At 36.7% G+C, this 27505-nt stretch overlaps 1 protein-coding gene across 5 annotated transcripts in view; it reads right to left on the bottom strand.

Moving 5' to 3' along the window:
• Positions 1–27505, bottom strand: part of herc2 (HECT and RLD domain containing E3 ubiquitin protein ligase 2) — a 488151-nt gene that overhangs the window by 74372 nt on the left and 386274 nt on the right. For all 5 annotated transcript variants that reach the window (XM_051927044.1, XM_051927043.1, XM_051927046.1 and 2 more), the window contains exons 64-72: positions 24818–24962; positions 23633–23858; positions 18724–18895; positions 12620–12806; positions 12321–12464; positions 10850–11041; positions 8974–9127; positions 6751–6858; positions 4958–5089 (exon numbers count right to left, since the gene is read on the bottom strand). In XM_051927044.1, the coding sequence (XP_051783004.1) occupies positions 4958–5089; positions 6751–6858; positions 8974–9127; positions 10850–11041; positions 12321–12464; positions 12620–12806; positions 18724–18895; positions 23633–23858; positions 24818–24962 (1460 nt within the window). The remainder of the gene's footprint in view (positions 1–4957; positions 5090–6750; positions 6859–8973; positions 9128–10849; positions 11042–12320; positions 12465–12619; positions 12807–18723; positions 18896–23632; positions 23859–24817; positions 24963–27505) is intronic.

Raw genomic sequence — 27505 nt, 5'->3', positions numbered from 1 at the left:
TTTAATGATTAAATCCATCAATCCAGGGATGTGCCCATTCCAGCTAGCATTGAGCACAAAGTAGAAACAAACCCTGGACGGGGCATCAGCTCATCCTAACGTGAATACAAGCACTCACATACACTAGTGTCATTTTAGCGTCACCAAATCACCAAATCTGCATATGATTTCTTCATACCTGGAGCACACTGTGAAAACCCAGCAGGAAAACATGTAAACTCCAGGCAGGGAACACCAGCGACGTGACTCCCTGCAAGACAGCAGCACTACCGCTCCGCCACCATGTCAACCCCATGTGAGTAATTATTAACAGTATTCATTATTTAAACAAAATTAATGATTTATTTGTAAAATGTAACATACATACTTTAATGCATTTCATCATGAAAGTAATATCAAGTATAAATCTAAGGATTCTAAATGTGCAGAGTTGGAATATCATACATTTAATGCGTTCTGTGTGGTGATCTTTTGCTGCTTGCCGCTGCTGTCAGGACAGGAGGAAGCCCCACAGGCTCATAGCGATTAACAAGTGGGTCAGCTTTAAGATGACGTTTACGACGGTCTACTTTAATGATAAAGTAAACTATGAGGTTAAAGTGGACATTTCGAGATTAAAGCCGAAATTTCCACTTTAATCACAAAAAACAACTTTTCAACATGTCCTTAATTTTTTTTCTGTGTGGCTCAAACATAGCGCTGTACATTCTGTTGCTGTTGTGAAGGTGCAAAAAAAAACAAAAAAACAAAACAAAACAAAACAAAAGACGGCACAGAAGATGGTACGTGAGACTTTTAAAATGCATCATGTCATTGCAATGGGGAATACGCGACACTTGAAAATAAAAGCACCACTAATGCATTTGTATGTTACCACGTTGAACCATTCATCAAGCATCGGAGCAGGTACATCGATCCCATAGGATCCTCAAAGCAGCTTTCTGTCACATGTAGATAGTAAACAGAGACTCTGATGTCACATTCCAACTTTTATCACACTGCGTCCCCCATCTTTTTGCTGGTACTGCAACTAATGCACGTGTCACGTTAATTTCTGAGGATGTGCTCAGAGGACTCATCAAATGAAAACTGGGAATGCATGGCAGCCATGAAGCGTGCGCATACACGTTCTGAACATTAAGTATAAACGAGTCCTTAGGATGTTCCAAAGTTCTGCGAGTGCTGGTTTGTCCTCCTCTCTCGCATTCCTGTATTGATGCCTTAAAAACTTCAGTACTTTCCTTAGTTGGGTAATCTTAATCTCGCACCAATTTGGCCAGGCTGAGCTGCTATTAGCTTTTGGTTGTTTAATGCTGGATCTCTCAGTGCCGATCCTGATAATCTGGGTAAACATCCACTGGAGTTGCTGATCTACTTTCCCCTTTGATGAAACTGTGTGGGCAGCATCAATATCCTCATCAAACTGGTGGCACTCAGTATCCTTGCCTGCAGCAGGCCACATGATCCAGTGGTGTTCAGATTGTCTGCTAGGTGCAGCTTGGAGGTTCTGTGCACTGTGGGGTGTTTCTGTGCCCTGCTGCTCCTCCATCTCACCAGGTGTAGTGCTGGGAACTGACTCTGTATGTTGATGCAATTGCTTACTCCTTATGTAGTCCATCGTGGTCGGGTAGATCCTTAGACCTCTTGGTTCTTACAAATACACAATTGAAGAACATATTGTACAATATCAAGTATAGGCAGGAGGGTTGTAGGGCACTGGAGGCAGGACAGCAACAGTGAAGAATTAAACTGTTAAAAGTATGCAAGTAAGAGTAACACTAAATGAATGTGAATAACAGTGCTTTACAAAATAAACATTTAGTGTCTTTATACTTTCTTTAAAACAAACTATGGTTAAGGAGAAAAAAGAAAAAATCAAATTTGGCGGGTTATGTGGGAATTTAGCTTTTCTGTAATAATTATCAACCCACACATATTGAATTATGCATATGAGTATGCAAAAAATTTACTGAAAACTCAACATATAATATTTGTTAAACATAGATGTCAGTTGCAAGAAGTATTTTCACTTTAACAGCGAACTATAAAATGCCTGAAACTATAATGCTCTAGACAGCTAGTGAAACTGATGTTATTTAAACATAACATGTTATTTAATTATTTGCTTTGTTAGCACTTCCATCATTCCTTTCTGATATTGCAGATTTTCCTTTTTTGAAGATGTCAGTCTTGGATGGCTGTAGTGGCAGGTGGCTTTTATTCAAGCCAGTTTCCCTATTAGAAAGGAATTACTGCTGTTAATGCAAAACTGTTTTGGCTACTTTAACGTTTAACACTAGAATCCCTGAAGCCTACAAAAAAACTTGTAATCCCCGCCCACCTTAAATTCCTTTGCACCTCTCCATCAGCGTCTTTTGTTTTATAAATGTGTCGATCAGCTCAAGCAGCACATTCTGAAACAAATCCCCCTGACCCACACCCCCCCCCCAGGTCAACTCAGGCAAAAAGTTCTCCCACCTCAAGCCAAAGCTCCTTATCTGGATGTGAGCTGGCTGAAGTTGTATAGGGTAAATAATACAGTACAGTATATCGTTATTTGGAACTTATGCATTTCATGTGTGTTCTGTGTCTACAAAGATCTGAGTAAGTGAAGGATGAAAGGAAATGCAAGGCAAGAAATATTGAACACATACCTTATGCAGAAACTTTTTCCATGTTATACTAATAATGACGTGAAGTGTATAATGTGTGAAGACGTTAGTCCACGTATCAAATAAACATGTGCGCTTTTATTCAAGAATATGACCAAAGTAAAGAAAAATAAAATAAAATAAATCATTCAATTTACATGTTGCTGTCAATGAGTTACAAACCCAAGCTCATATGTAAATTGACAGAAAGCATAGATGCATTCCTGGATGGTACAGAGGTGAGCTGCTGCCTTTTAACCGAAAGCTTGCAGGTTTGAGTCCCGGCACTCCCTGTTTTAAGTAGTGAGCTGCTATCATTACTATTACTATAATATAATAAAAACATACATTTGATTTGAGTCTGTAACACCCGGTGTAAATTTTGGCTACTTGTAAAAGTTAGTGCTTGTTTTATTATTATTCAGTTTTATTCTCACAGTGACGTTCACGTGGTACAACGAACTTGTCTCTCCCTCTCTGAGTTGATGCCGTGTATCACCATTCTTTTCACAAGAGCAGCGATAACCACAGTTGGTACTGTGATTGATGCCTGCTCAGAACTATTTGTTGTACCGGCAATCAAAGACACAATGTTCCGTGACCACTATCAAACTTGACAAATGCAGGAACGTAACAAAAGACAGCTTCTTCACAGCACTTTCACTGGCTAATAGACTGCTGCAGCACAACACAACTCTGCTTGGCACTATAAAGTAAAATGGAACTTCCACCAGCAGCTAAAGTCACTTTAGTTTGCGAGCAATTCACCACACTAGTGTTTAGATCTGGCAGTGTCATGCTGACGGTATACACGCTCAAAAAAGAAGAAGCCTTTGATTTCACTCTGTAACAGCTGGTGTAAACTTTTGCTACCTGTAAAAGATATTGCTGAAGGGGTGTAAGCAGACACACAAACGCTGGTGAATCACGTCTACTTGGTGTCTCGTTTTCACTTGAATTTTTTGTTCTTTAGTTTCATTGTTGAAAAAAAGCACACTTGTTTTGTTGTTATACCTTTGCGAAAGTGTTTATTTTATATTCCAGTAACCACCTGAATCTGTCTCTGCCTTTCTTGCACATGCACACACACAAATTAGTACATGAAAACATCACTATTTGTAAATGCTATGCCATTTAAATGAGTTGTGACTTGAACATTTTTTTTTCCGATCTTGCCTGCATTCCACATTATGGTGCATGATACTGAAAATGCAGACAGACTTCTTATGATACTGGAAATGCAGACAGACTCAGCTCAGTTTTACAGTTTTTTTTTTTTTTTAAACAGTGGCTTGAGTGTCAATCCTGCCATCAACCCCCAAGTTTTCCCTGCAAGATGGAGGACCTGCTTGTAGAGCTGGATGAAAGCTAATGTCATACCCAGGACTACACAATTGCAGGTTAAGGGCCTTACTCAAGGGCCCAACGAAGTATAGTCACTTTGGTGTTTCTGGGATTCAAACTAGCAACCTTCCAATTGCCAGCGCAGATCTCTAGCCTCAAGCCAGTGCAAAATACTGAAGATAAATGTGAGAAAACCAAGCATTTCATTTCAAAAGAAAAACTGCCCAAAATTCAAATCAAATAGCCCTAACACCATCTCAAAATCCTTAGCCCTCATTATTCTCAAAAAAAAAAATCACCATATTAATTAAAGGGATCCAACATTTGGACTGTGAGCCACAGTTTTTAATAATAATCGCATGATGACATCACACATTAATTTGCTGGTCTTAATGTTTTTCTGTACAGTATCATCCAAGGATAAGGAAAAATGCATTTCCCATGGTAGATTTGTATGATATTTGAAGATGACTATTCATTTTTTGTCTCTGTAATATATCAAGGTTTAAACTTGTATTATACATAAAATACAGGGTAACTGGTAGAGACATATAAAATTCTGAAAAAAACATTTGAATTAAGGGCGGCATGGTGGCGCAGTGGTAACGCTGCTGCCTTGCAGTAAAGAGACCTGGGTTCGCTCCTCTCTGCGTGGAGTTTGCATGTTCTCCCCGTGTCTGCGTGGGTTTCCTCCGGGTGCTCCGGTTTCCTCCCACAGTCCAAGGACAGGCAGGTTAGGTGTATTGGTGATCCTAAATTGTCTCTAGTGTGTGCTTGGTGTGTGTGCCCTGTGGTGGGCTGGCGCCCTGCCCGGGGTTTGTTCCTGCCTTGCGCCCTGTGTTGGCTGGGATTGGCTCCAGCAGACCCCCGTGACCCTGTGTTAGGATATAGCGGGTTGGACAATAACTGACTGACTGACATTTCAATTATGTACAAATGCATTATTACTAAATGTTACCAACCTGCAGCTGGCATGATTGGATAAACTGTAAAGCGCCAACCCCAACCATTCACTGAACCATCGCTTGTAAACTTCCACTTCAGCTCATCTCCTGGAATTCGGAGTTCACTTGACCAATCAGACCATTCTCTTCCTGTAAAGATAAAACATAAAATTGTTTCACATCTTCACATGCAGAACAGAGCAAGATTAATGAATTCTATACATCTAAGTCACTGTTGTTAAGCATTAAAGGTGATATGAGCATTAGTGTATAATACGCTACCGTGGCTGTTCGTTTGTCTGTCCACGATTTTAAATCACCTGTAGCTTGCAAACCGTTTGACCTATTGACATGAAAGTTGGTACACATATACTACGTGATGTCTGCTATCTGCTTTCGGGGTGATGATTGACCTCCAAGGTTACTCCTCTTTGTATTTTTGTTTTATTGTAGAATCAACTCTCTGCAGCAGCCAGCAGGGCAGCTATGCGGCGCTTGTGTTTGGGCGCTATTCTTGTCCCTACCACCTTCATTGTCACTTGCCCTACTTCTTCATATCTTAAATCATTCTTGAGGCAGATTGAAGACTTAAGTCCCAGCTTAAGTGAAAAGTTAAAGAAATCGTAATAAGTAATTGCAACACAAACACTGACTTAATTAGTTTTAACGCAAAAAGATGCAGATGAAAGAAGAGATATAGCGGGCCACTAGAGTGGAGAAAAGGAGGAGAAAGTAAGCAGCAAGTGCATCAAGCTCTGAGGAAATGAATACTAAACATACAGAGAAAGAGTATGAAAACTATGAATGTTCAAGTCAAGTGTATTCACTGTATGTTATTGTGCAGTGCATCGTTACTGGTTGTAATATAAACACCATAACATTGTTGTCAGATGTACCTCTACAATGGAAAGTAGACAAGTAATATTAAGACAATAGTAAAAAATCAAAAATGTTTTGGGAAAGCAAACAACTGCTGCTTAGCCATGCTAACTGTGCAGTGTATTGGCTAAGACGCTGCAATGCCTGCCTCTGACTCACTTTGTGACCTTGAGCAAGTCACCTGCTTCTGCTCCAATTGTAAAGGCAAATGGATTGGATATGTTACCAATATTATTATAATGTCATCTTGTAAGCTGACTGCCAAAAATAAATAACAAAAAATGTGGGAAAGTAGAACTTGCACCAGGGTCATGTGATAAAGTTCAAAGATGTCAAACTAAAATGAAGCACTTTTACTTTCTCAGTTTATGGGAAAGACATTGATATTCTGTGCTGTCTCCAATCATAGAGTGTAACTATTTTAAAAAGTTAAACAAAATGTTGGGTTATAATATTTTAGTAAAAAGAAACTGTGCTGTTTTGGTTTTAATAATAAGAATGAACCTAACAGCATTAGAGAATGCTTAGAGATGAGCTACTCACCTTAAGCAAGCAAAAATTAGGTATCACTTAATAGAAGAGTTTAGAATAGTATGATAAAAGAGGCATTGATGAAGGATAGTAAAGATTCAGTTATGCACAATCTTTTACACAAAAGATTGTAAATACAAAAAAAAGTTAGATTTTCTAGTTACCTTTTTAACAAATCACTTTTTTCAAAGGAAGAATTTGTTGTGTTTAGAGCATAACAGTCAAATCACAATTCAACCCTTTCCAGATGTACTCTCTATATACAGTAAAGATGTGCGTATATTTTACATATCATACTCCTATTGATTAAATTAACATAGGCATTTTTCAATGCAAACGCATCAAGCCAAAAATATAATTCTTCCAAAGCAACCACAAATAAACAAAAAAAGTTTTCTTACCAGATCTGACAGACACTATGCGGTTAGCTCCATCCATTATAGTAAGAGGATCATGTCTCCTCTCTGTTGAGCACTGACGATCAAACTCTACCCGGAGGCCTTCAGCACCTTAACAATAAATTGATAAAAATCCCTTTAAATGTGAACACTTTCAAAGTAATAATTTTCATATGCTTTAATCAAACACCATTTGTGTATAAAAATGTTTATGTGGGCAGTGATGTTTACTACTGTTATCTGAAAGCATGAAGTAGCCTAAGTATCTATCTATCTATCTATCTATCTATCTATCTATCTATCTATCTATCTATCTATCTATCTATCTATCTATCTATCTATCTATCTAATATTATTATTTCTTCTATCTATATACAGTGCCCTCCAATATTACTGGCACCACATTTAAAAATTAGTAAGAAGGATTAGAAAAAAAAATCGCTGTTTGCTGAAAAACTGTCATCTTGCACTGAAAAAATGAGAAAAATCTGACTTTTAATTGAAACAAGTTCATTCAAAGAAAAACAAAGAGCTGATAGCCACCACCATCTCATCTTGCATATTGTAAGAGCCATTTTCCTTGTTCTATAAGATTCATGAATGTTTATTAGATGACAATGCATAGACTATGGAAGGTTCCTATAACCCCCGTGAATAGAATCGTTTTGGTATGTTCTTGCCATTTCTAATAGCTTGGAGTAAACATTATTCTTCAGTTAGTTAGTGTCAGCCTTGCCTTGTAGAGGCATACGGTTTTTAACCGTGACCGCACGTTATCGTGCCTGGACATTTGCCTATGTGCCAACCTGCTTACGAGCCTTTAAGTAGAAAAGAACAAATTAAGAACCTTTAAGTAGAAAAGAACAAATTAAGAACCTTTAAGTAGGAAAGAAGAAATTAAGAACCTTTAAGTACACAAGAAGAAATTAAGAACCTTTATGTAGGAAAGAAGAAATTAAGAACCTTTAAGTATAAAAATACTAAAGTCTTTCAAGAAAAGCTAAGTTTATAGAAGATTTATTTTTCCCCTTTTTTTTTTGACTTTTATTCTACGTGTGTAACTATTTTTTCTTTTATTCTTGTTTGGATTGTTCACTTTTAACTTTCACTAAAAACCTTTAAAACGAACTCTTGGACTCTGTGAATTCTTTTGACACGCATCTTACCCGTGTCTGATGACACCTTATATTTTTGCAGCTACACATATGTTAAATTGAAATGACATCTGGTTCACTCATTTAGCTGGATTTTCCTACAACTATTCCTGCACAAGGCATATTCTAATGTAAAATTTAGTATTCAAAAAAATACAATCCTCTGAACAAGAAAGGCACATGACTGACAATAATGATCAAATATCCCAAAGTGTTTAAATGTTGTTGTAATCAATCCAAGATACCATGTGGGTACCACAAAGAAAAATGAACAACAGACCACAAACATCACAACTACCAGAAGGCATTTTGACAGCTGGCCTAAAGAAACCATTCACCACATTCTGTTTCTGTCTTAGTTTGAAAAAAATATTAACTGAAATTTATCAGAAAAGGCAATGCATTCCCAACTCCTGCAGTGTCCAGTGTTCCTTACCTCAGTAATAATTTCTACATACTGTACTTTGTTACTAACTGGTGCAGAGTTGGTTGTATCTTTGACTATCTTGTTTATTTTGTAACAGGGAAGAAAACGTGAGCATTTCTAAATCTATTTTTCTATGGAACAATGTAAAACTCATTTGTTAGTTTGTTATCCAAGTAAAGGGTGTCTAGCAACATGAGCTCCTTTCATCAACAGTATATTTTGAATCACTGAATTTCCTTTGGCTGGATGTTTTAGGATGTTAAAACACCACAAGAAGTGCTATTCCTGATGTGTCTGGTGCCCACTATCATACTAAATTCAAATGCCGTTTCTTACGCTGCATTCGTACAAAGTGTGTTGGTTCCTGCCTTCCTGCTTTAACCTACACTAGCTGTACATATAATTATGCTGTTGCTGATTAAGAAGTCCATTACTTGGGAGAGAAGGTGTAACTAATAAAGTGGGCATTCAGTGAATGTGTAATGGAAACAGCAGATAGAAAAACAAAATAAATAATGTACTGGATACTTGCAATAAATTGAAAGAAGCATTTTCAGGGAAGGTTAATTAAAAAATAAATAAATAAATAAACAATACAACCAACCAACTAAGGTGATTAGTAACAAGAGAGTAAAATCAAGGTACCTGGAATTTTCACAGTTCCACTGGTGGAGGTGTCATCAATATAAGGGTGGCTGCTCTCAACTACTACTGGCTGAGAGGACAAACGGCCACTTTGTGAGTCTGAGGCAACATCTTCCAATTCTGTGACACATAACTCAAGCAGCATGTCAGCCATCTAACAGGAAAGAGAGAATCCATGAAAAAAAGCAAAATGTTTATAAGCTTACTTTATAATCAAATAATCTATATACTTAAAAAATAGGATAAAACCATTTCTGTTGAATAAAGAGTATTCAAAATAACAAAAACACGTTTCTTTTTGTTCATGTCGCTTATATCTACAACCCCACTTCCAAAAAAGTTGGGATGCTGTGTAAAATGTAAATAAAAACAGAATGCATTGATTTGCAAATCTCATAAACTCATTTTATCCACAAGAGAACATACAAAACATATCAAATTTCAAAAGTGAGACATCTTCCAATTTCATGAAACATATCTCATTTTGAATTTGATGGCAGCAACACGATTCAAAAACGTTGGGACGGGAGAAACAAGAAGCTGGAAAAATAAGTGGTACTAAAAAGAAACAGCTGGAGGAATATTTTGCAATTAAATAGGTAAATTTTAACAGATCAGTTACATGATTGGGTATAAAAAGATATTCTTAGAGAGGGAGAGTCTCTCACAAGTAAAGCCAGACAGATGTTCACCAATCTGCATAAAACTGCATCTACAAATTCTTGGACAATTTCTGAATATTGTTCCTCAATGTAAAACTGCAAAGAATATCTCATCATCTACAGTATATAATATTATCAAAAGTTTCAGAGAATCTGAAGAAATCTCTGTGCCCAAGGCCAAAAATCAATACTGAATGCCCATGGATCTTTGGGCCCTCAGGTGGCACTGTAATAAAACTGTATGATCCTGTTATGGAAATCACTGCATTGTCTCAGGAACACTTCCAGAAATCACTGTCTGTGAACACAGTTCTCTTGTGCCATCCACAAATGCGGGATATACCTCAATCATGCAAAGAAGAAGCCATATGTGAACATGATTCAGAAATGCCACCATCTTCTGTGGGCCAAAGCTCATTTAAAATGGACTGAGGCAAAGTTGACAGTGGAGTAAATTAAAATTTGAAATTCTTTTTGGAAAAAATGGATGCCGTGTCCTCCGGACTAAAGAGGAGAGGAACCAGTTCCAAAGCCATGCATCTGTGATGGTACAGAGGTTTACCAGGTTTTAGAGGAACATATGCTCCCATCCAGATAATGCCTTTTTCAGGGAAGGCCTTGCATATTTCAGCAAGGAAATGCTAAACCACATACTGCATCTATTACAAAAGCATGGTGTTGTAGTGGAAGAGTCCTGGTGCAGAAATGGCCTGCCTACAGTCCAGATTGAAAACATTTGGTATATCATGAAACAACAAATACGATAAAGAAGATCCACAATGTGACAGTGGTAATCGTGGCCCTGTCCCAACGTTTTTGAGATGTGTTGCTGCTGTCAAATACAAAATGACCTTATTCTTTTCTAAAATGATACATTTTCACAGTTTAAACATTTGATATATTCTCTGTGTTCTATTTTGAATAAAATATGGGTTTATGAGATTTGCAAATCATTGCATTCTGTTGTTATTTATATTTAGCACCGTGTCCCAGTGTTGTACTTGAATGCACACATGAATGTATATATCACAAACTGTTTATAGATCAAAGTCTAAATACCTCACAAGTAAAATAATTGTAAAGCAAAAAGCCTTAAAAATAAGCATCTCCAAATAAATATCACATATAAACATTTTACATAGCTGACATAGTACCAAACTCATGCTCAAAAATTCTAATTTGTGCGCATTATAGTGTACTTGTTTGCTCAATACCTGAGGATATGCAGTACCCATTCCGGACAGCACAGCAGAAAGCACATCCTTCCCTTTATCTCCTGAACGATTAGACACTGCCAATTTCAGTAGATCAACCATCACTCGTGTGTCATCTGGTACCAGTAGACTTGTGAATTCATCCAGGTACTGGGGTTCAGGACCAGCAGCTTTATTTTGGCTTTCTGAATCCTACATAAAAGAAAATCTTCACTAACGGAAAGTCAGATAGCTCACTATAGATATTCTGTGGCTTTAAAAGGTTAATCAGTCAGACTATCATTCTGTCAGGACAGGTTACATATTAAGTTCTATGTTAAGTCCACAAAAATGCAGAAAAACAAGTGTAATAAAAATGACTTGTTTGAACTGGGTGACAGAGTTGTAATAATAAATTATCATAATGCTAACAATATTCATTTAATGATTAAACAAAGGTGCCAAGTTTTCATGCTTTAAGTGCAAAATAATATCATAATATAAAATTAATATTTCTTTGCAATTTCTGTAAAGGAAACGCCTAAATGTTTTAAGGTTATAATGGTCTGTCTGTCTTCCCTTGTTAATTGTCTTTTTCTTGTCAGCAATAGCAGTATACAGTACATATTGTCCACATAATGACTCAGAAGGTGCAGCAACACAGTTTTCTTCTACACTGCATTTATACAGACAGAGATTTTGTATGTAATCAACAAAAGCTGGGACACATGTAGGAATTGTTTGCATGAACTTTCAAAGCTTAGGTTATTAACCCATTACTTGTTCCATGAAAGAGGCCTTTAACTCTGAAAATTGTTACTTTTAAATTTATGGTAACTTAATTTTTTTTTTTTTTAAACATCTGTATGTTTACCGCTTAAAAGTGTACCATTTCAGGTTATTTGCTGGACTAGAACTGCTTAAATTTCCATAAAAACTGGAAAAATGGGGGAATTCTTAACATTTCATCAGTAGTGGATACTTGAGTAGAATTTTAGTTTTATGATTAGATTTTTTTCCCCTTTCAATCACTTTAAATGTAGTGCAAAATCAAGCAAAATGACACCTTTTTATTGGCTAACTAAAAAGATTACAATATGCAAGCTTTTGAGGCAACTCAGGCCCCTTCTTCAGGCAAGATGTAATCATTACATCATTGACTTGTTATTTGATACATACTCTCAGTGCTCAGCCATAGAAAGATGACATTTTCAAAATACCTCCTATAAGGAAGTAAAGTGGGCTACTTTGAAAGACAAAATACCTGTTTTTTTACCTAAACAACAGTACATCGTTAAATTTAGTTCAACAATGTATTTGTTCTTTTACAGTTAAATTTAATTTAACAATGTTGTTTCTTTACAGTACATTATTTTTATTTTACTGTACAGGATCAGAGCTGCATTTACCAGTCTCTACATAAAAGATATTAATGTCCTCTTTCCCTCTCCATATAGTTTTTTATTTAGAAAGGTTGAGATTAACCACTAACCTCTTTGGTTTTAGTCATTGTCTCTGCTATGATGCTTGCAGCTCCAGGATCATCTGTCACTGGAATGAATGGCCGTGACGACGCAGCACATGCTGAAGGAGTTACTGCAGATGAAGGGGTTAAGGCATCTTCTGAAGACACAGCCTGAGGAAAATCATAACCAAACACTCATTAATAAATAATTAATTGAATAAAAAGGGCAACTGAAAAGCTTGTGCTACAGTGATGACTCCATATTAATAAAGCCTCTCTATGTTTGCAATTAAATGCATATTTTCCATAATGTTTGCTTTCCTTACCTCTCCCCTACGATCCTGCCAAGGGTTTGGGCTCAATCTTTCTTCCACATCTATAAGCACAGGGTGCATCTCACCATCGATGGGGCTAGATGCCGAGGATATTTCAGAGGGAGGAACTGGAGAACTGGATGGACATTCAACAGGTGCAATCATACTGGCAGGCATTAGAGCACCAACCACTGCATCTCTGTCAAAACCAGCGTTTTGTTAGAATAAACCAGGTTATTCAAAAATTCGATAGCACTTAAAATGAAAAAAAAAAAAAGGAATTGTTTCTCAGAGAGATAAAATACGACCTAACATTAAATGTAAGCTAAGGGACTATATTTTGATTAATAATTTCCAGAAGATAGTAGATAACTGCACTGTATAAATGAAATCTTTCTTCACCTTCTTCTGAAAGGTCTTCAACGACACATTGTAAAGTCAAGAGATTTCAAATCATTATTTAAACATCACATTATAATTATTTGCGTTTTTATATTCAAACAAAACAAAATAATGAACATACACAATGTATTTAACACTTACATTTTGATTTGTGTTTATGTATTATTTATGTATTCAACTAACTCCGTTTTTTTAGATTTTACTCTTCAGAATACTTTTTTATTAGCTAATATATTTTTCAAAGCTGTTGGTGTCTACAAATTCTCTTTCTTCCTTCTTTCTGTCATCTTCTAACTTGCACTAAATGGAACTATTCTGCAGTAAATTAAATGTGCAATTTTCCAAAACGTAAAAACCTAGGCTCTAGTTTTGTGAATAATCTATAATGCGTTGATTGTCAAATACATGTATAAACAATTGCATCTCCATAAAAGTTAATTTAACACATGCCTATACATGACTTTTAGGTCTGTCACCTCACAAATAAATGAATTATGCTCACTAATGTTTTTTTTTCTTCAACTTACAAAGTATATATAATCTACAAACACTTGTGCAAAACCCATCAATATAAGAATTAAGCAATATGAACAAGAATCTTATATGATCAAAAGCATAAACTTTTCTTGATTATTAGTGTATTAACTTTGCATGGTTCTTTAAGTCTTTAGCAAACTGACATGGGTTCACTTTAAGGATTTACTGGTTTATCCTTTAGCTCCATTCATTATTTCCTCCGTCTCAACAAACCTGCTAGTGTAATGTATGGCCATTACATGGAGCTGCAGTGTTGCTATTCACGATGCTTAATGGCAGAGTTTTTGTCCTGAATGATGGCAAGGGGAGGTGCAATATAGGACGGGGTGCTCAAATTTCCAGCCTAGTGGGCTGAAATGTAATTTATATAAGAAGCTTGAGGGCAAGATTTAGGAGAAATAGTCCTAATGATGTTTCTATTTGTCTAAATCATGCCTATTGAAATGGCGGCCTGCGGGCCACATGTAGCCCAGCCCATGGTCCTGCCAGAGCTCCAGACTGCAATTAAAGTGGTTATTGTTAAGCTCATGTGAGCAAAATGTTTTTCCAAAAGTGGAAAAAAAGTATTCCTACTACCTCAGATTCTGCTCAATTATAGTTGTTTTTTTTTATAAATTTTTAATGTGTTTGTGTCAGATGTGACCAAATGTAAAAGGGAAACAATGAATAAATATTAACATATGTGTCGGTACAGGCTCCCCCTTACATATCTCTGAGACACATAAAGGCTAGTTTATATCCAACACTGGGTGTGAGGGAGTTACGGCAAAAATGACATCAGATTTAGAGACGTGCACTGGAAAATATTTCTAAGTACATGCTGCTGCTGACGGGACAGATGTGTATTCCAAATGGTGAATTTCAATAAGGGGCTGGTTATGCTTTGCTGGAATAATGAATGAAGGGCTGAATATGACACAACCAGTCATCAAAACAAAAAGTAGGCATGCAAAAAACATTTGAAATTCATTTGCCACTCATAAAGGTCCTGTGGAATTCAGTTGTCCCTTCTGAATTGGCAGGCAACACTAAGGTGTGCTAGTCACCGATCTCCTTGTGTTCGCACATCTTTGCTTGCCATTTCTTTTTTGATATAATGCGTACTCCGTGCAACAATGCCAGTCTGTCCATCAGTAAACATGTACGAGCAGTTGCCTGCCCGCTGTTTAGTCACACACAGCAATGTGATGATGTCTGCATTTTAAGGTTGAAGGTGTATTACAATCGTTTTACCAGGATGTTCTGTGATTAACGGAGGAAAGAAACTTTGTTAAAAGGGTATCAAAAATGCCACTTTTGTTTGTTTTGGCGTGCGCACTACATGTTCTATTACCAATAAATTCTTCAACAGGAGTTCATCAACAAAGAAACATGGAAAATAAGATTTAGTGAAAAAAATAATAATAGTAATAATTATAATTAATAATTCATTACTGGACACCCAAGAACTCTGTACAAACACATTTTAAAGACAAACCATTAAAAGTATTCACAGCGCATCACTTTTTCCATATTTTGTTATGTTACAGCCTTATTCCAAAATGGATTAAACTCATTTTTTCCCTCAGAATTCTACACACAACACCCCATAATGACAACGTGAAAAAAGTTTACTTGAGATTTTTGCAAATTTATTAAAAATAAAAAAATTGAGAAATCACATGTACGTAAGTATTCACAGCCTTTGCCATGAAGCTCAAAATTGAGCTCAGGTGCATCCTGTTTCCCCTGATCATCCTTGAGATGTTTCTGCAGCTTAATTGGAGTCCACCTGTGGTAAATTCAGTTGATTAGACATGATTTGGAAAGGCACACACCTGTCTATATAAAGTCCCACAGTTGACAGTTCATGTCAGAGCACAAACCAAGCATGAAGTCAAAGGAATTGTCTGTAGACCTCCGAGACAGGATTGTCTTGAGGCACAAATATGGGGAAGGTTACAGAAAAATGTCTGCTGCTTTGAAGGTCCCAATGAGCACAGTGGCCTCCATCATCCATAAGTGAAAGAAGTTCGAAATCACCAGGACTCTTCCTAGAGCTGGCCAGCCATCTAAACTGAGCGATCGGGGGAGAAGGGCCTTAGTCAGGGAGGTGACCAAGAACACGATGGTCACTCTGTCAGAGCACCAGAGGTTCTCTGTGGAGAGAGGACAGCCTTCCAGAAGGACAACCATCTCTGCAGCAATCCACCAATCAGGCCTGTATGGCAGAGTGGCCAGACAGAAGCCACTCCTTAGTAAAAGGCACATGGCAGCCCGCCTGGAGTTTGCCAAAAGGCACCTGAAGGACTCTCAGACCATGACAAAAGAAAATTGTCTGGTCTGATGAGACAAAGATTGAACTCTTTGGTGTGAATGCCAGGCGTCACGTTTGGAAGAAACCAGGCACCACTCATCACCAGGCCAATACCAGCCCTACAGTGAAGCGTGGTGGTAGCAGAATCATGCTGTGGGGATGTTTTTCAGCGGCAGAGACTGGGAGACTAGTCAGGATAAAGGGAAAAATGACTGCAGCAACGTACAGAGACATCCTGGATGAAAACCTGCTCCAGAGAGCTCTTGACCTCAGACTGGGGCGACGGTTCATCTTTCAGCAGGACAATGACCCTAAGCACACAGCCAAGATATCAAAGGAGTGGCTTCAGGACAACTCTGTGAATGTCCTAGAGTGGCCCAGCCACAGCCCAAACTTGAATCCAATTGAACATCTCTGGAGAGATCTTAAAATGGCTGTGCACTGACGCTTCCCATCCAACCAGATGGAGCTTGAGAGGTGCTGCAAAGAGGAATGGGCGAAACTGGCAAAGGATAGGTGTGCCAAGCTTGTGGCATCATATTCAAAAAGACTTGAGGCTGTAATTGCTGCCAAAGGTGCAACCACAAAGTATTGAGCAAAGGCTGTGAATACTTATGTACATGTGATTTCTCAGTTTTTTTATTTTTAATAAATTTGCAAAAACCTCAAGTAAAATTTTTTCACATTGTCATTAGGGGGTGTTGTGTGTAGAATTCTGAGGAAAAAAATGAATTTAATCCATTTTGGAATAAGACTGTAACATAACAAAATGTGGAAAAAGTGATGTGCTGTGAATACTTACTGGATGCACTGTAAATGTTGTTGTGGAACTCAAATTTAACCTGTCATATGTGTGATTAAAATTGTGTGAATTAAATAGTTTAAGTTCTACAAAAAAAAACTCCCTTGCCAGTCATGACCACCCATTTAAATTGGGGGAGGATCTCATATTTCAAAAGGGAAACAAATGTTATTGCTAATACTTTGCAGTTTTTTGATTTTATGCACTTTGAGATGTGCCTGGGTCAGATGTGAGAAAAATGTTTATTTTTTATTTAAAAAGTATTGTTACTACCATAGATTCTGCTCAGTTATAGTTTTTTTTATACATTTCTGATGTGCGTGTGTTAAATGTGACCAAAATTTTAAAACTGTCTTTTAAATGCATTCATTTGTATTAATTTAAAATCATTACCTGCTGCTTACCGGCTGCTGTAAATGTCTGGCCCAGTTAAAATGTCTTGGTTTGAAAAACTGGCCCAACTGAAACTGTAATTGAATAGCCCTGGTCTAAATCTTACCTAAACAAATTTATTACCATTCTACTAAACAACAAAGGAGTACATTTTTCGCTTTTTTTTTTGTTAAGATTTGCTTGAAAATGTAAACTAAAAGGTTTCTCAGTTTCCTGTATGGGTTTAGAGAAAAAAACTGAATGGTTTTATTACTCATGTATTATGCTTTGAAATAATTAATAGATATTTTTAATCATAACAGTGCATTTTGAAGAACAGTAAGTGTGAAGCCTGGGATACATGTAACTAGAAATAAGGAAATATTAACAATGCAAAGAAATGTATATTTTAATTATATAAATTACAGGTAGGCAGATACAAAAAAATGTTAATTTCAAAAGTAGTATTACACAATCTCAGAAAGAAAAGTACAAGGTGGGACAAAACTTTATTAAGTATGAGGCTCTGAACAACGTGGAGCATACATTTTTGATATAAACAGAATGAAGTTTAAAAAGATAGACAGATCATCTTGAAGACGAAGAGAAAGGTCTGAATCTGTGTCATCCTTGCCAAATTGGTTATAAGAATATTATTTTTTATTACAGCTTATATTGTGCATTTAATGTTTTATCATTGTATTTCATTTTTGTACTTTAATAAGTAAATAATTTAACATTTTTGAAATATTAAATTTGGGTTAAATTCTAACATTTTTCTGGTGTCTGAGGTTTAGGGGGAGTAGGGTCATCCTAGAGGCTTTATGAAGGGCTAAGCAGGGTTAGGGATGTTAAATACAGATCTGTGAGACAATCACCAACAACAGGTAACCAAACTTGTTAAAGTTCCTTCACCAGATGCCTGGGCTAAAGATATGAACAGCAGGGTGAACTTTAAGGTCTCTAAGGTCACAATTGCCTTCAACTCTCTCACCCCTTAAGCCTGGGAAAAAGAGAAGAAAAATAACCTGGGTATCCCTTCAGGCCTGTATCTGCATAGTACCCAAAAAATTCATATTAAGGTTCTATTTATTATATAGTAAGCAGACCACTCAGAAGTGTCTATTCCTTTAAATATTCATAGTTTGTCAAGGAAACAATTATCCATGACTAAATATACTGGTTTACAATTCACTTCTAACTTTGTGAATGACGAAAGAATCTAAGTGGCCGACAAATGAGTGCAAGTGATAATTTCCTTACTGACAAAGTTAACCATAAAAATGGTAAAAGAAACAGTGACAAAAATGTAAGTATGAAAAACGTAAATGTAAGCATATATGGTATTTAACATCTGGTGCTGAAAATGTGCACAGGTGGCCATTTGTTGTGCATGTTGTTTCTCTCTTCTTATTATATGTTCTATTGTACAGTCCCTTTTGACAATAACATGCTTCAAACAGGTTATACAAAAAGACTTCCTATACAAATATTTCTAGCACAGAGCCGGACAGTACATCACTAAATAACCTTCATTCAAAAATGCCCTTCATTATGTCTTCAGATGAGAAGGCTACTGATTAACGGTCTAATACCTTTTACCTGTAAATAATGAGACCTTCTGGTAAAGACAAAGTAGGCAAATGCACTGAAATGTTTTAAAGTTAAACAGGAGTTGCAGTAATAAGTTTTGACAAATTCAGTTACCTGGCATACATTATTTGTAGAGCCGTTAAGACATGTGATAGTGCTTGCTGTTTGGCAAGGTTTCCATCCAGAGACAGCAAGATTTTTGCTAAAGATGGCCTGTTGGGCTTCAGTATATTCTGTCCATTCAATTTATTGCTAACTGAAGAAGAATCCAAATCTGACTGAACACCTTAAGAAAATATTACAAATAAAATTACAATTTGGCTTGTACTATATTTATATGTGTAGATTGAGGCATATGTTTTCAAGTTACAGCTCCAATACCAAATATCACAAAATAATAAACAAATAACAAATGATTCTGCATTATTTTCAAAGTTACCTTGGCTTGCCATTGTATTCATACTCTTCAAGGCACATGCTTGGTTTTTATAACACATTTTTTTTAAAAGCTATTTTAAAAATCTACATAAATTACTGTTTGTTTTACATTTTCATCATGGTATACAACCATGATTTGTAAAAAGTTACACAAAATAACTGCAAGCTGTTGCAAAAGAAAATAAAATATTCTTAAAGATACTTACTGCTGTAGTACTAATATTTATTTTGGTTGCTTTTGTGTAGTTACTGCTTTGTTTTTAATTACACTCAATATTACAAAAAGGTTCTAAAATTTGTCTTAGGGTACCATAAAGCAACAGTACAAGAAGTGGTATTTTGTACATAACATTAATCATTAATACCATCTTTCAGATTTTATTATGTATACAGTAAAACACAAATGTCTATGTCCATGTGTGTTTGTAAGGAGCCAACTTATTTTTTAAATAACAATTATCTTGATTTCTCATTAATGATAATTTTAAAGAATTTTGCTATTTTAAGTATAGCTACCCACACATTTTTCCCAAGGTTTCAGGTAATAAAAGTGTATCAGGTAAACTGATTGTGTTTCTTTCGATTAATATGACACTTTGCATTTTAACACACACTAATTTATCATGGCACTGAATTGCAACATGTTACATGTTGGCTAGATATGTAAATAAAATATTTAACTCTGTACATGTGACAACACGACTACTAATTCTGCTGTCAACTGCAGAAACTGGATTCAACCAAACACAGAATTGAACAAATCAAAAATTTAAATAAATAAAACAAACAGTCCTTTCAATGCCTTTCATCACTATAATATCATGTCAAGAGTTCAGCTTTAATTTAACAAAATCTCAAGAAATCAAGGGAGTACTATATAAGAGACAACAGAAAAAAAAGGTCACAATTTAATACATTCCATGGAAAAACTATATAAACAAACTAAGATAAAAATGTATGGCAAAACACATTATGCATAAAACAAAATGTTGTTCTATAAGGAATAATTTCACTACAATTCAGAATTCAGCGTGGTTTAGACTTTTTTCTATAAGCAATAAAACATTTGGTATATTTTACTGAATAAAATTAAGCTATTAGTGATTTTATAGTCCTTCCTTTAATAAAGCTAATTACCTTAAACAAAGACAGCATGTGGCCATTCAATTATTACTTAATGTAAAGCGAATAATCAGGTAGTCTACAACTGAACTAGAAATGACAAAAGAACCAATAGTGCCTCTTTTTTTCTATGTTATTGTTTAGGATTTGCAACAAAAGGTTTCAATTGAGTTTAAGTTATTGTTACTATAATGTACAATAACGTCAGTACTTCGGTTCCAGTGATAAGACTGATTAACAGATGTTAAATAATAAATAAGATTTTAAACAGAAAGCATCTTTATAAAATGAATGAATTAAGGCTCAGTGCAAACATAACAAAACCAGGATAAAAGTTTGCTGCAGAATTTCTTCACAACCACAGATTTCAATATAAGTGTCAATGTAAAAGTAACAACTTATTCTGTTCTTCTTACAAATAAAAACAATCATAATAGCTTAGCTATTAGATAAAAGAACAGGCTCAATGGACTGAATGATCTCTTCTCGTTTGTCAAATTTCTAATGTTCTTATGTTCTTATCAACAGTCACCTGTATGCATTTTACTCCAACCACTACAATGAGTATTGTAAATGATGATCAAGTGAGGAGAAACTGAGGAGGCTAAACATAGGCAGTACAGTTGGACAAGATGGAGTCAGTCCTCAAGTATTTAAGGCCTGTGCTGACCAGTGTGGGAGATGGCCGGTCGTTCATCCCGGCCAATACCCCCAGGTCACTAGATGGAGCCCTCCCTGTAGCATGGAAGTGCCCCAAAGACCAGCAGGGAATCATGGACAATGGAGTTTTTATTCCCGACCCTACTGGACACCATGGGGCCCACCAGAGGACGCTGCAGGGAGGCTCAAGGACTTATACGTGCCCTATAACCCGGAAGTACATCCTGATCACATGACCAGAAGGAACGACGTGCTTCCGGGATGAAGAAAAGGACTTTTAATCTGACCCGGAAGTGATAACAAGTCATGGACTGCAGGGTTGGAACCACTTCCGGGTCAAGGACTATAAAGGACTGTAGGAAACCCCAGACGAGTGAGCTGAGCTGGGTGGAAGGGTGGCAACGCGTCTGGGAGTGGAGGATTGATTATTGATTTATTATTGTGTTATTTATGAGTATAGTGGAGTGGAGTGTGCTTGGTGCACATAATTATTATAAAATAAAGTCATATTGGACTTTTATCTGGTGTCTGACGTCTGATCTGAGGGTTCAAGGGGTTGACAGTGCCTCTATCTTTCACACCAGCTTTGCAATATTCTCTTGTTGCTTGTTCAGCCTGTCACTAAGGCTCCAGAAAGCACCACTGCTGTGGCAGCTGCCTTCTACCTAATAATTACAGACTGGTGGCTCTTACGTCCCACATCATGAAGACATTCCAGTGAGGGTCCTAGATTATAAAAGTTTTTTTGTGAAAGACCATTTGGACCCACTACAGTTTGCATATCTGACAAAAACTGGAGTGGAAGATACAATTATCTGTCTGCTCCACAAGAATTATTCCCATCTTGGAAAAGCAGAATGCACTGTGAAGATTTTGCTTTTGTATTACTCCACTGCATTCCATCTCTATTAAGGGGTAAGATCAGGGATATATAAGTGCATGAACTTATATTCTTTTTGGATAATGGGCTATCTGTCCAGTTGTTCTTGAGGCTCAAGGACTGTCTCTGAGGTGGATGTGAGCAACACTTGGATCACCTTTATATCACTTGCAGAAATTTTAAGATGATTCTGCACTAATGAAGGGTACTGATACAGAGGATGAGACAGAGTACTGAAGTAAGGTGAAGAAGTTTGTTTCTTAGTGCAAAGAGAATTTTCTACAACCTAATAGCAGCAAAACCAAGGAACTGGTTATTAACTTTTGTTAGACCAAACAGCTTCAATGTCTAGTCACTATTGAGGAGTGATGTGGATGAGGTGCACTGCTAGAAGTACTTGGAGGTCCACATCAATAAAAGCCTGGACTGGTCTAATAACACAGAATACATAGGAGACATTTTAACCTATTCAATTGACAAATTTTAGGTAATAGGCTTAAAGCCTGAAAGTATGTCTCACTGAACAAGAGCGTAGTGTATTCAGAAAAGCTAAAAGAGAAACCAGGATTTAGAGCATTTTGCTTAGTTTAAAAAAATGCAACTTTTTATTCCCATAGGTAAATAGGCTTGACTTTGTTAATAATGATTTAATATAATTTCCTGTGTGCTTTGGGATACTGTAAGCTCTGCTAACAAGATGAAAAAAAGTAATGAAGTGCTGCCTTTTGTGTACAGGAGACTCCAGGATGTGCAAAGAATGCTGATGTGGCTAGTTTTATAATTAGTACATCATGCTGCTTGTCCTTTGCATGCATAATCTGTGAAGTATTTAAGCATATTTGTATTTTTTTGAAACTATATAGAAAAACTGGTTTATACTTCATTTATTACTTTATATTTCCAGCTAATTAACAAGTGCTAGTCAACAAGCAACATATTGCCATTTCAGTTTTCATGATTTGCGAGTATAAGAACTATACCTTGAAAAACTTGTGAACCACTTAACTGAAAAATCTCCAAACATATTTGTCATTACCAGACTAACAGAAAAAGAAAACATATTATACAGTACATTGTGGCACGCAGCTGGGGGTGGTACCCAGCCAGGACACCCAAGAGGACCGGAGGTGGGCTCATGCCTCCTCCAGACCACGAGGGGGGCGACTGCCCTGGTTGCTGTGGGGGCCACGGGTACAGAGCTTTGAAGCTCAACCCTGTAGGGGCCCATGGTCACCGCCAGGGGGCGCCCCAATGCCTGGAGAGCCCTGGAACTCAGCACTTCCGCCACACCAGGAAGTGCTGGGGGGAAGAGGAGCAGGGACACCCGGAGTGCTTCCGGGGATACAGCCAGCACTTCCGCCACACTGGGGCATGTCGGTGGAAGATTGCTCGAACACACCTGGAGCACATCCGGGGGATAATAAAAGGGGCCACCTCCCTTCATTCAGGGCTGGAGCCGGGTGGAAGAGGACGAGGTCTGGGAGAGGAAAGAGGCGGCCTGAAGAGGAAAGGCATTGTGGAAAGAGGCCTGGACTGTTGGGGTGATTGGTGCTGCGGCACTGGGTTGTGCACTTAAATACTTGAACTGTGTAAATAAACATGTGTGTTGGACTTTAAAAGATGTCCGTCTGTCTGTGTCCGGGCTATTTCCCACAGCATATTATAGTGTAGGCAATACAAAAGTTAATTCATGATACAGACTCCCATTTTTAAACTGATTATCCCACAATGTGTGGTCATGTTTTTACATTGCTGGATTATTGTTAAAAAAAAAAAAATCCTTTCAATAATGAAGCCAAAAAGTAGCATCACTGATTGTAAATTTACTAGTAGCTTTAAGCCACTCTGATTAATATCCTTACTCAATTCAGTTTCATGAACACATAGCTCAAGACAATAAATATTAGTTAAATTTCACTGTACCTAAGTAAGATGCGCCTAAAGGATCCCGAGCTGTCTGGAAGAGAACTGGCTCATGAACAGATGGCATCGCCACATCAACTGTTGTCCATGCCACACTGTGAGATGACCCACAAGCTACACGTGTTATTTTCTGCCCTTCTAGTCCTTGTACCAAGGTGGGTTTTCTATTCACAGTGGTGGTTCCATTCCCCTGTTGTCCATGGTCATTGTCACCCCAGGCATAAACCTAAGCCAATAAATGATGTTAAGGGAGAGACTACATTAAATACAACAAGGGATGTTTAACAAGAACATAAATGTTTAACCCAACACTTTATCCATCCATCCATTATCCAACCCACTAAATCCCAACACTTTAATCATCATTTATTATCTGTTACACAACATTAACTTTATTAATGCTTTCTTTTACATCTGAGGAATAAAACTGAATGATACTAAGCAAGTTTAAAAAGAAATTTTAATGAACAAACATCATTTTACAACTACCCAAGACAATACACAGGAGAAAGTACTTTTGTGTTGTCCCTAAGATACAGCAAAAGATTTTACATAAAACTTACTGTAATTAAATTATTATTAACATATTTTATAAGGAGACAACAAATACAGCCCACTCTTTCTTTAAGTCATTATAATATGACGAAAATGGTAATAACATTGTAGATTGGAACTGTATACACTACAGAAACATGCTTTCTAAAATGGTCTTTGCTGGTATTTAACAAATTTTTTCAATTTATCACAATGTATACATTTTGTAAGTATACACAGTAAGATTACTGTGTTCAAATCACTGAGAAGTCTTTGACTCTTACACTATCCCAGTATCAGTGGGTGTAGAAATGTGCATGAGTGTGCTTTCCAATAAATTGCCTTCTTTTCCTTATACCCAATATTGCTACAATAGGCTGGGGTTCCCCAAGACCTTGTAATGTATAGGAAATTTTGGAAAATTAAAAAAAAAGTTTTGATAATTGTTATAGATAAAATATCTACCTAGCAAAAAGTAAATATTATAAGTTGTTTTATATTTGCAACTAAGGCTTCATCAATTAATGACTATTGCTTGTAAAAATGTATCACCAACTTTAAATACCCACTAACATACAAAAAAGAAACGTTCATATGGGTATAGTCTTCCACATTACATTCTATATCTATAAAAGAAACAAAAATGTATACCTGTCCTGTGTCCGTAACAGCTAAGCAATGAAGGGCACCCACAGCAACATGGATAATCTTCTTTCCTCTGAGACCTTCAACAACTTGAGGTTTACGGACATGCACATCAGTCCCATGACCAAGTCTGAAGTAGTCTCCTTTGCCCCTTAGATTTGAAAATAAAATAATCAGTTTATTCTTGCTAATGTCTTAACAACTTCAAGATCAAATTACACAAGAAAGGTAACTCATTTCTCTGCAACTAAACAAGATTCACATTAGCATTTGAATTAAAAGACTTGCCCATCCCACTTCATTTACCTGACAGAAGTCCACAAGCCATAATTAAATACATCTACATCAGTGGTGTAGGGAAGGGTGAGGCCAGGCCCACCTTCATTGGCCACAAGCCCAGTGAATCAGTTAATTTCTTATGAAATATTCTGTTAAATTTTGCAAGTGAGCGGGTATTTATTTTATCTTTCCTTCAGCTTCAAAGTGGTTTGTCAAATCCCATTGGTTTCCTGAATTTCCAATAAATAAATAGGGCAGTGTATGTGTAACCGGATTGGTAGTAGTTATTACACAGATAACAGAACCTTAAGTTGCTTAATTGAGCATTTTTGATGAACACCAAGAGAAAGTTTTTATTTTGAGGGATTATTTCTGACATGGCAAAACAAACAGAAAAAGCAAGTCTTTTCATAAAACCTCATTTAGCTATAAAAATATCCAGGATGCAGAATACATAGTGTTTGTCCACCAAATTAAAAAGAAAAGTGGAAACAAGACAGCAAATATTGTCACTTCTTTTGGAGGAGCCTGACAACTGTCCTGCAGACATTTTCCCTAATGTTAATGCTTTGTTGTGAGTAATGGTCACAGTTTCAAGTACAACTTGCAGTAAATCGGATGAAGACGCGTTTGGGATCATCAATCTCAACAGTTCATCTCAGCAACTTGACTATCTTATCATCTGAACACAATCTTGCTGAAAATCTAGATCCTGACAAAATCATCAACCAGTTCAACATAAAGCATAAAATTTTACAGGACAGGTAGGGACAGATTTTGTGTGTGTGTTCATCATGGCACAACAACTTTTGATTGCTTTCATAATTTTTGTTTGTCTTTTGCATGGTCTTAATAATTCATTTATGTGAACCACAGTATGAATAGATAATATATTTTTGGAAAAGTGCCCTTATATAGCCTACTAAAAACTAGACAACACATTTTTTACACATGCCCACCCTAAAATCTATTCCTGGCTATGCCCCAGATCTACACTAGTAGTAAAAGTTTTTGAAATACCCAAATATCTTTGTGTTTTAAATAGAAATTCATACTTTTTTAAATCAAGGTACCATTAAACTGATTTAAAAATGCATCTATTTTTGCTTGAAATTACAGAGTTAAAATTTGTTATTCACATATGACTGCAAAGCCCCATTATCAGTAGCTACTACTCCACAGTGCTTATTTTAAACAATAATTAAAACTCATAATCTGGAAGGTAGACGCCAATAGCCTTTTAGTTTATAGTTTGCTCTCTCATTTGCATAATGTCCTGTGTGTATCCAGTTGGCATACCAAAGTTGTATCAAGTGTTTAAGTCCAGCCAGACAAAAAAATTATTTTAAACAGTATAATACTGTTAATACAGTTTATTAAATAAGACTTGTAACATTCAACTTGTATTTTATTTTAGGATTATTTAGATAAGACATAGCTTTTACAGGAATGAAATGTGTAACGAGGGTAACAAGAACTATATTATGGGGATCATAAGGGAAAACTACTATTATTTTTGATTCTGTGTATTTAAACAGGAGTTTAGCAAAAATGACCTGACAGGCAGACAATGACATCATACTGACAGAAAGGGGGATAGAGGTAGAAGATGTAGAGGCTGAACACTAAAGGAAGACAACTACTTAAAGTGCCAAAGAGAAGTAAAAGTCTTAGTAGACATTGTAGGCCAAGTTTGACAGAAAAGGGGTCCATTAGATCTGTTATTCTTTTGCACCTGTTAGATAAACAAATCTGCAGGAATAACAAAATGTTCTAACAGAGTGTTGAATTCTGGAATGCAAAATAGCTGAGAAGTCTGGGAATATATAAAAATGTAAAGCTAATGTTAAAAAGAAGTGTTATTACCTACAACCCTGTTTTATAAAAAGTTGGGACGCTGTATAAAATGTAAATAAAAACATTGCAATGATCTGAAAAATCATGTAAACCCTATCTTTAATTGAAAAACATCAAAAATTAAAACTGAAAGATTTTTAAATATTGGGATTACATGATTTGAAAATCATTGCATCCGGTTTATATTTTTAAAAGCACCCCAATATCCATCCATCCATTTTCCAACCCGCTGAATCCGAACACAGGGTCACGGGGGTCTGCTGGAGCCAATCCCAGCCAACACAGGGCACAAGGCAGGGAACCAATCCTGGGCAGGGTGCCAACCCACCGCAGGACACACACAAACACACCCACACACCAAGCACACACTAGGGCCAATTTAGAATCGCCAATCCACCTAACCTGCATGTCTTTGGACTGTGGGAGGAAACCGGAGCGCCTGGAGGAAACCCACGCAGAGACGGGGAGAACATGCAAACTCCACGCAGGGAGGACCCGGGAAGCGAACCCAGGTCCCCAGATCTCCCAACTGCGAGGCAGCAGCGCTACCCACTGCGC

Source organism: Erpetoichthys calabaricus, chromosome 4 (genome assembly GCF_900747795.2).
Source record: "Erpetoichthys calabaricus chromosome 4, fErpCal1.3, whole genome shotgun sequence".
Classification (NCBI taxonomy): Eukaryota; Metazoa; Chordata; class Cladistia; order Polypteriformes; family Polypteridae; genus Erpetoichthys; species Erpetoichthys calabaricus.
This window is presented reverse-complemented; position numbering and strand designations above follow the sequence as displayed.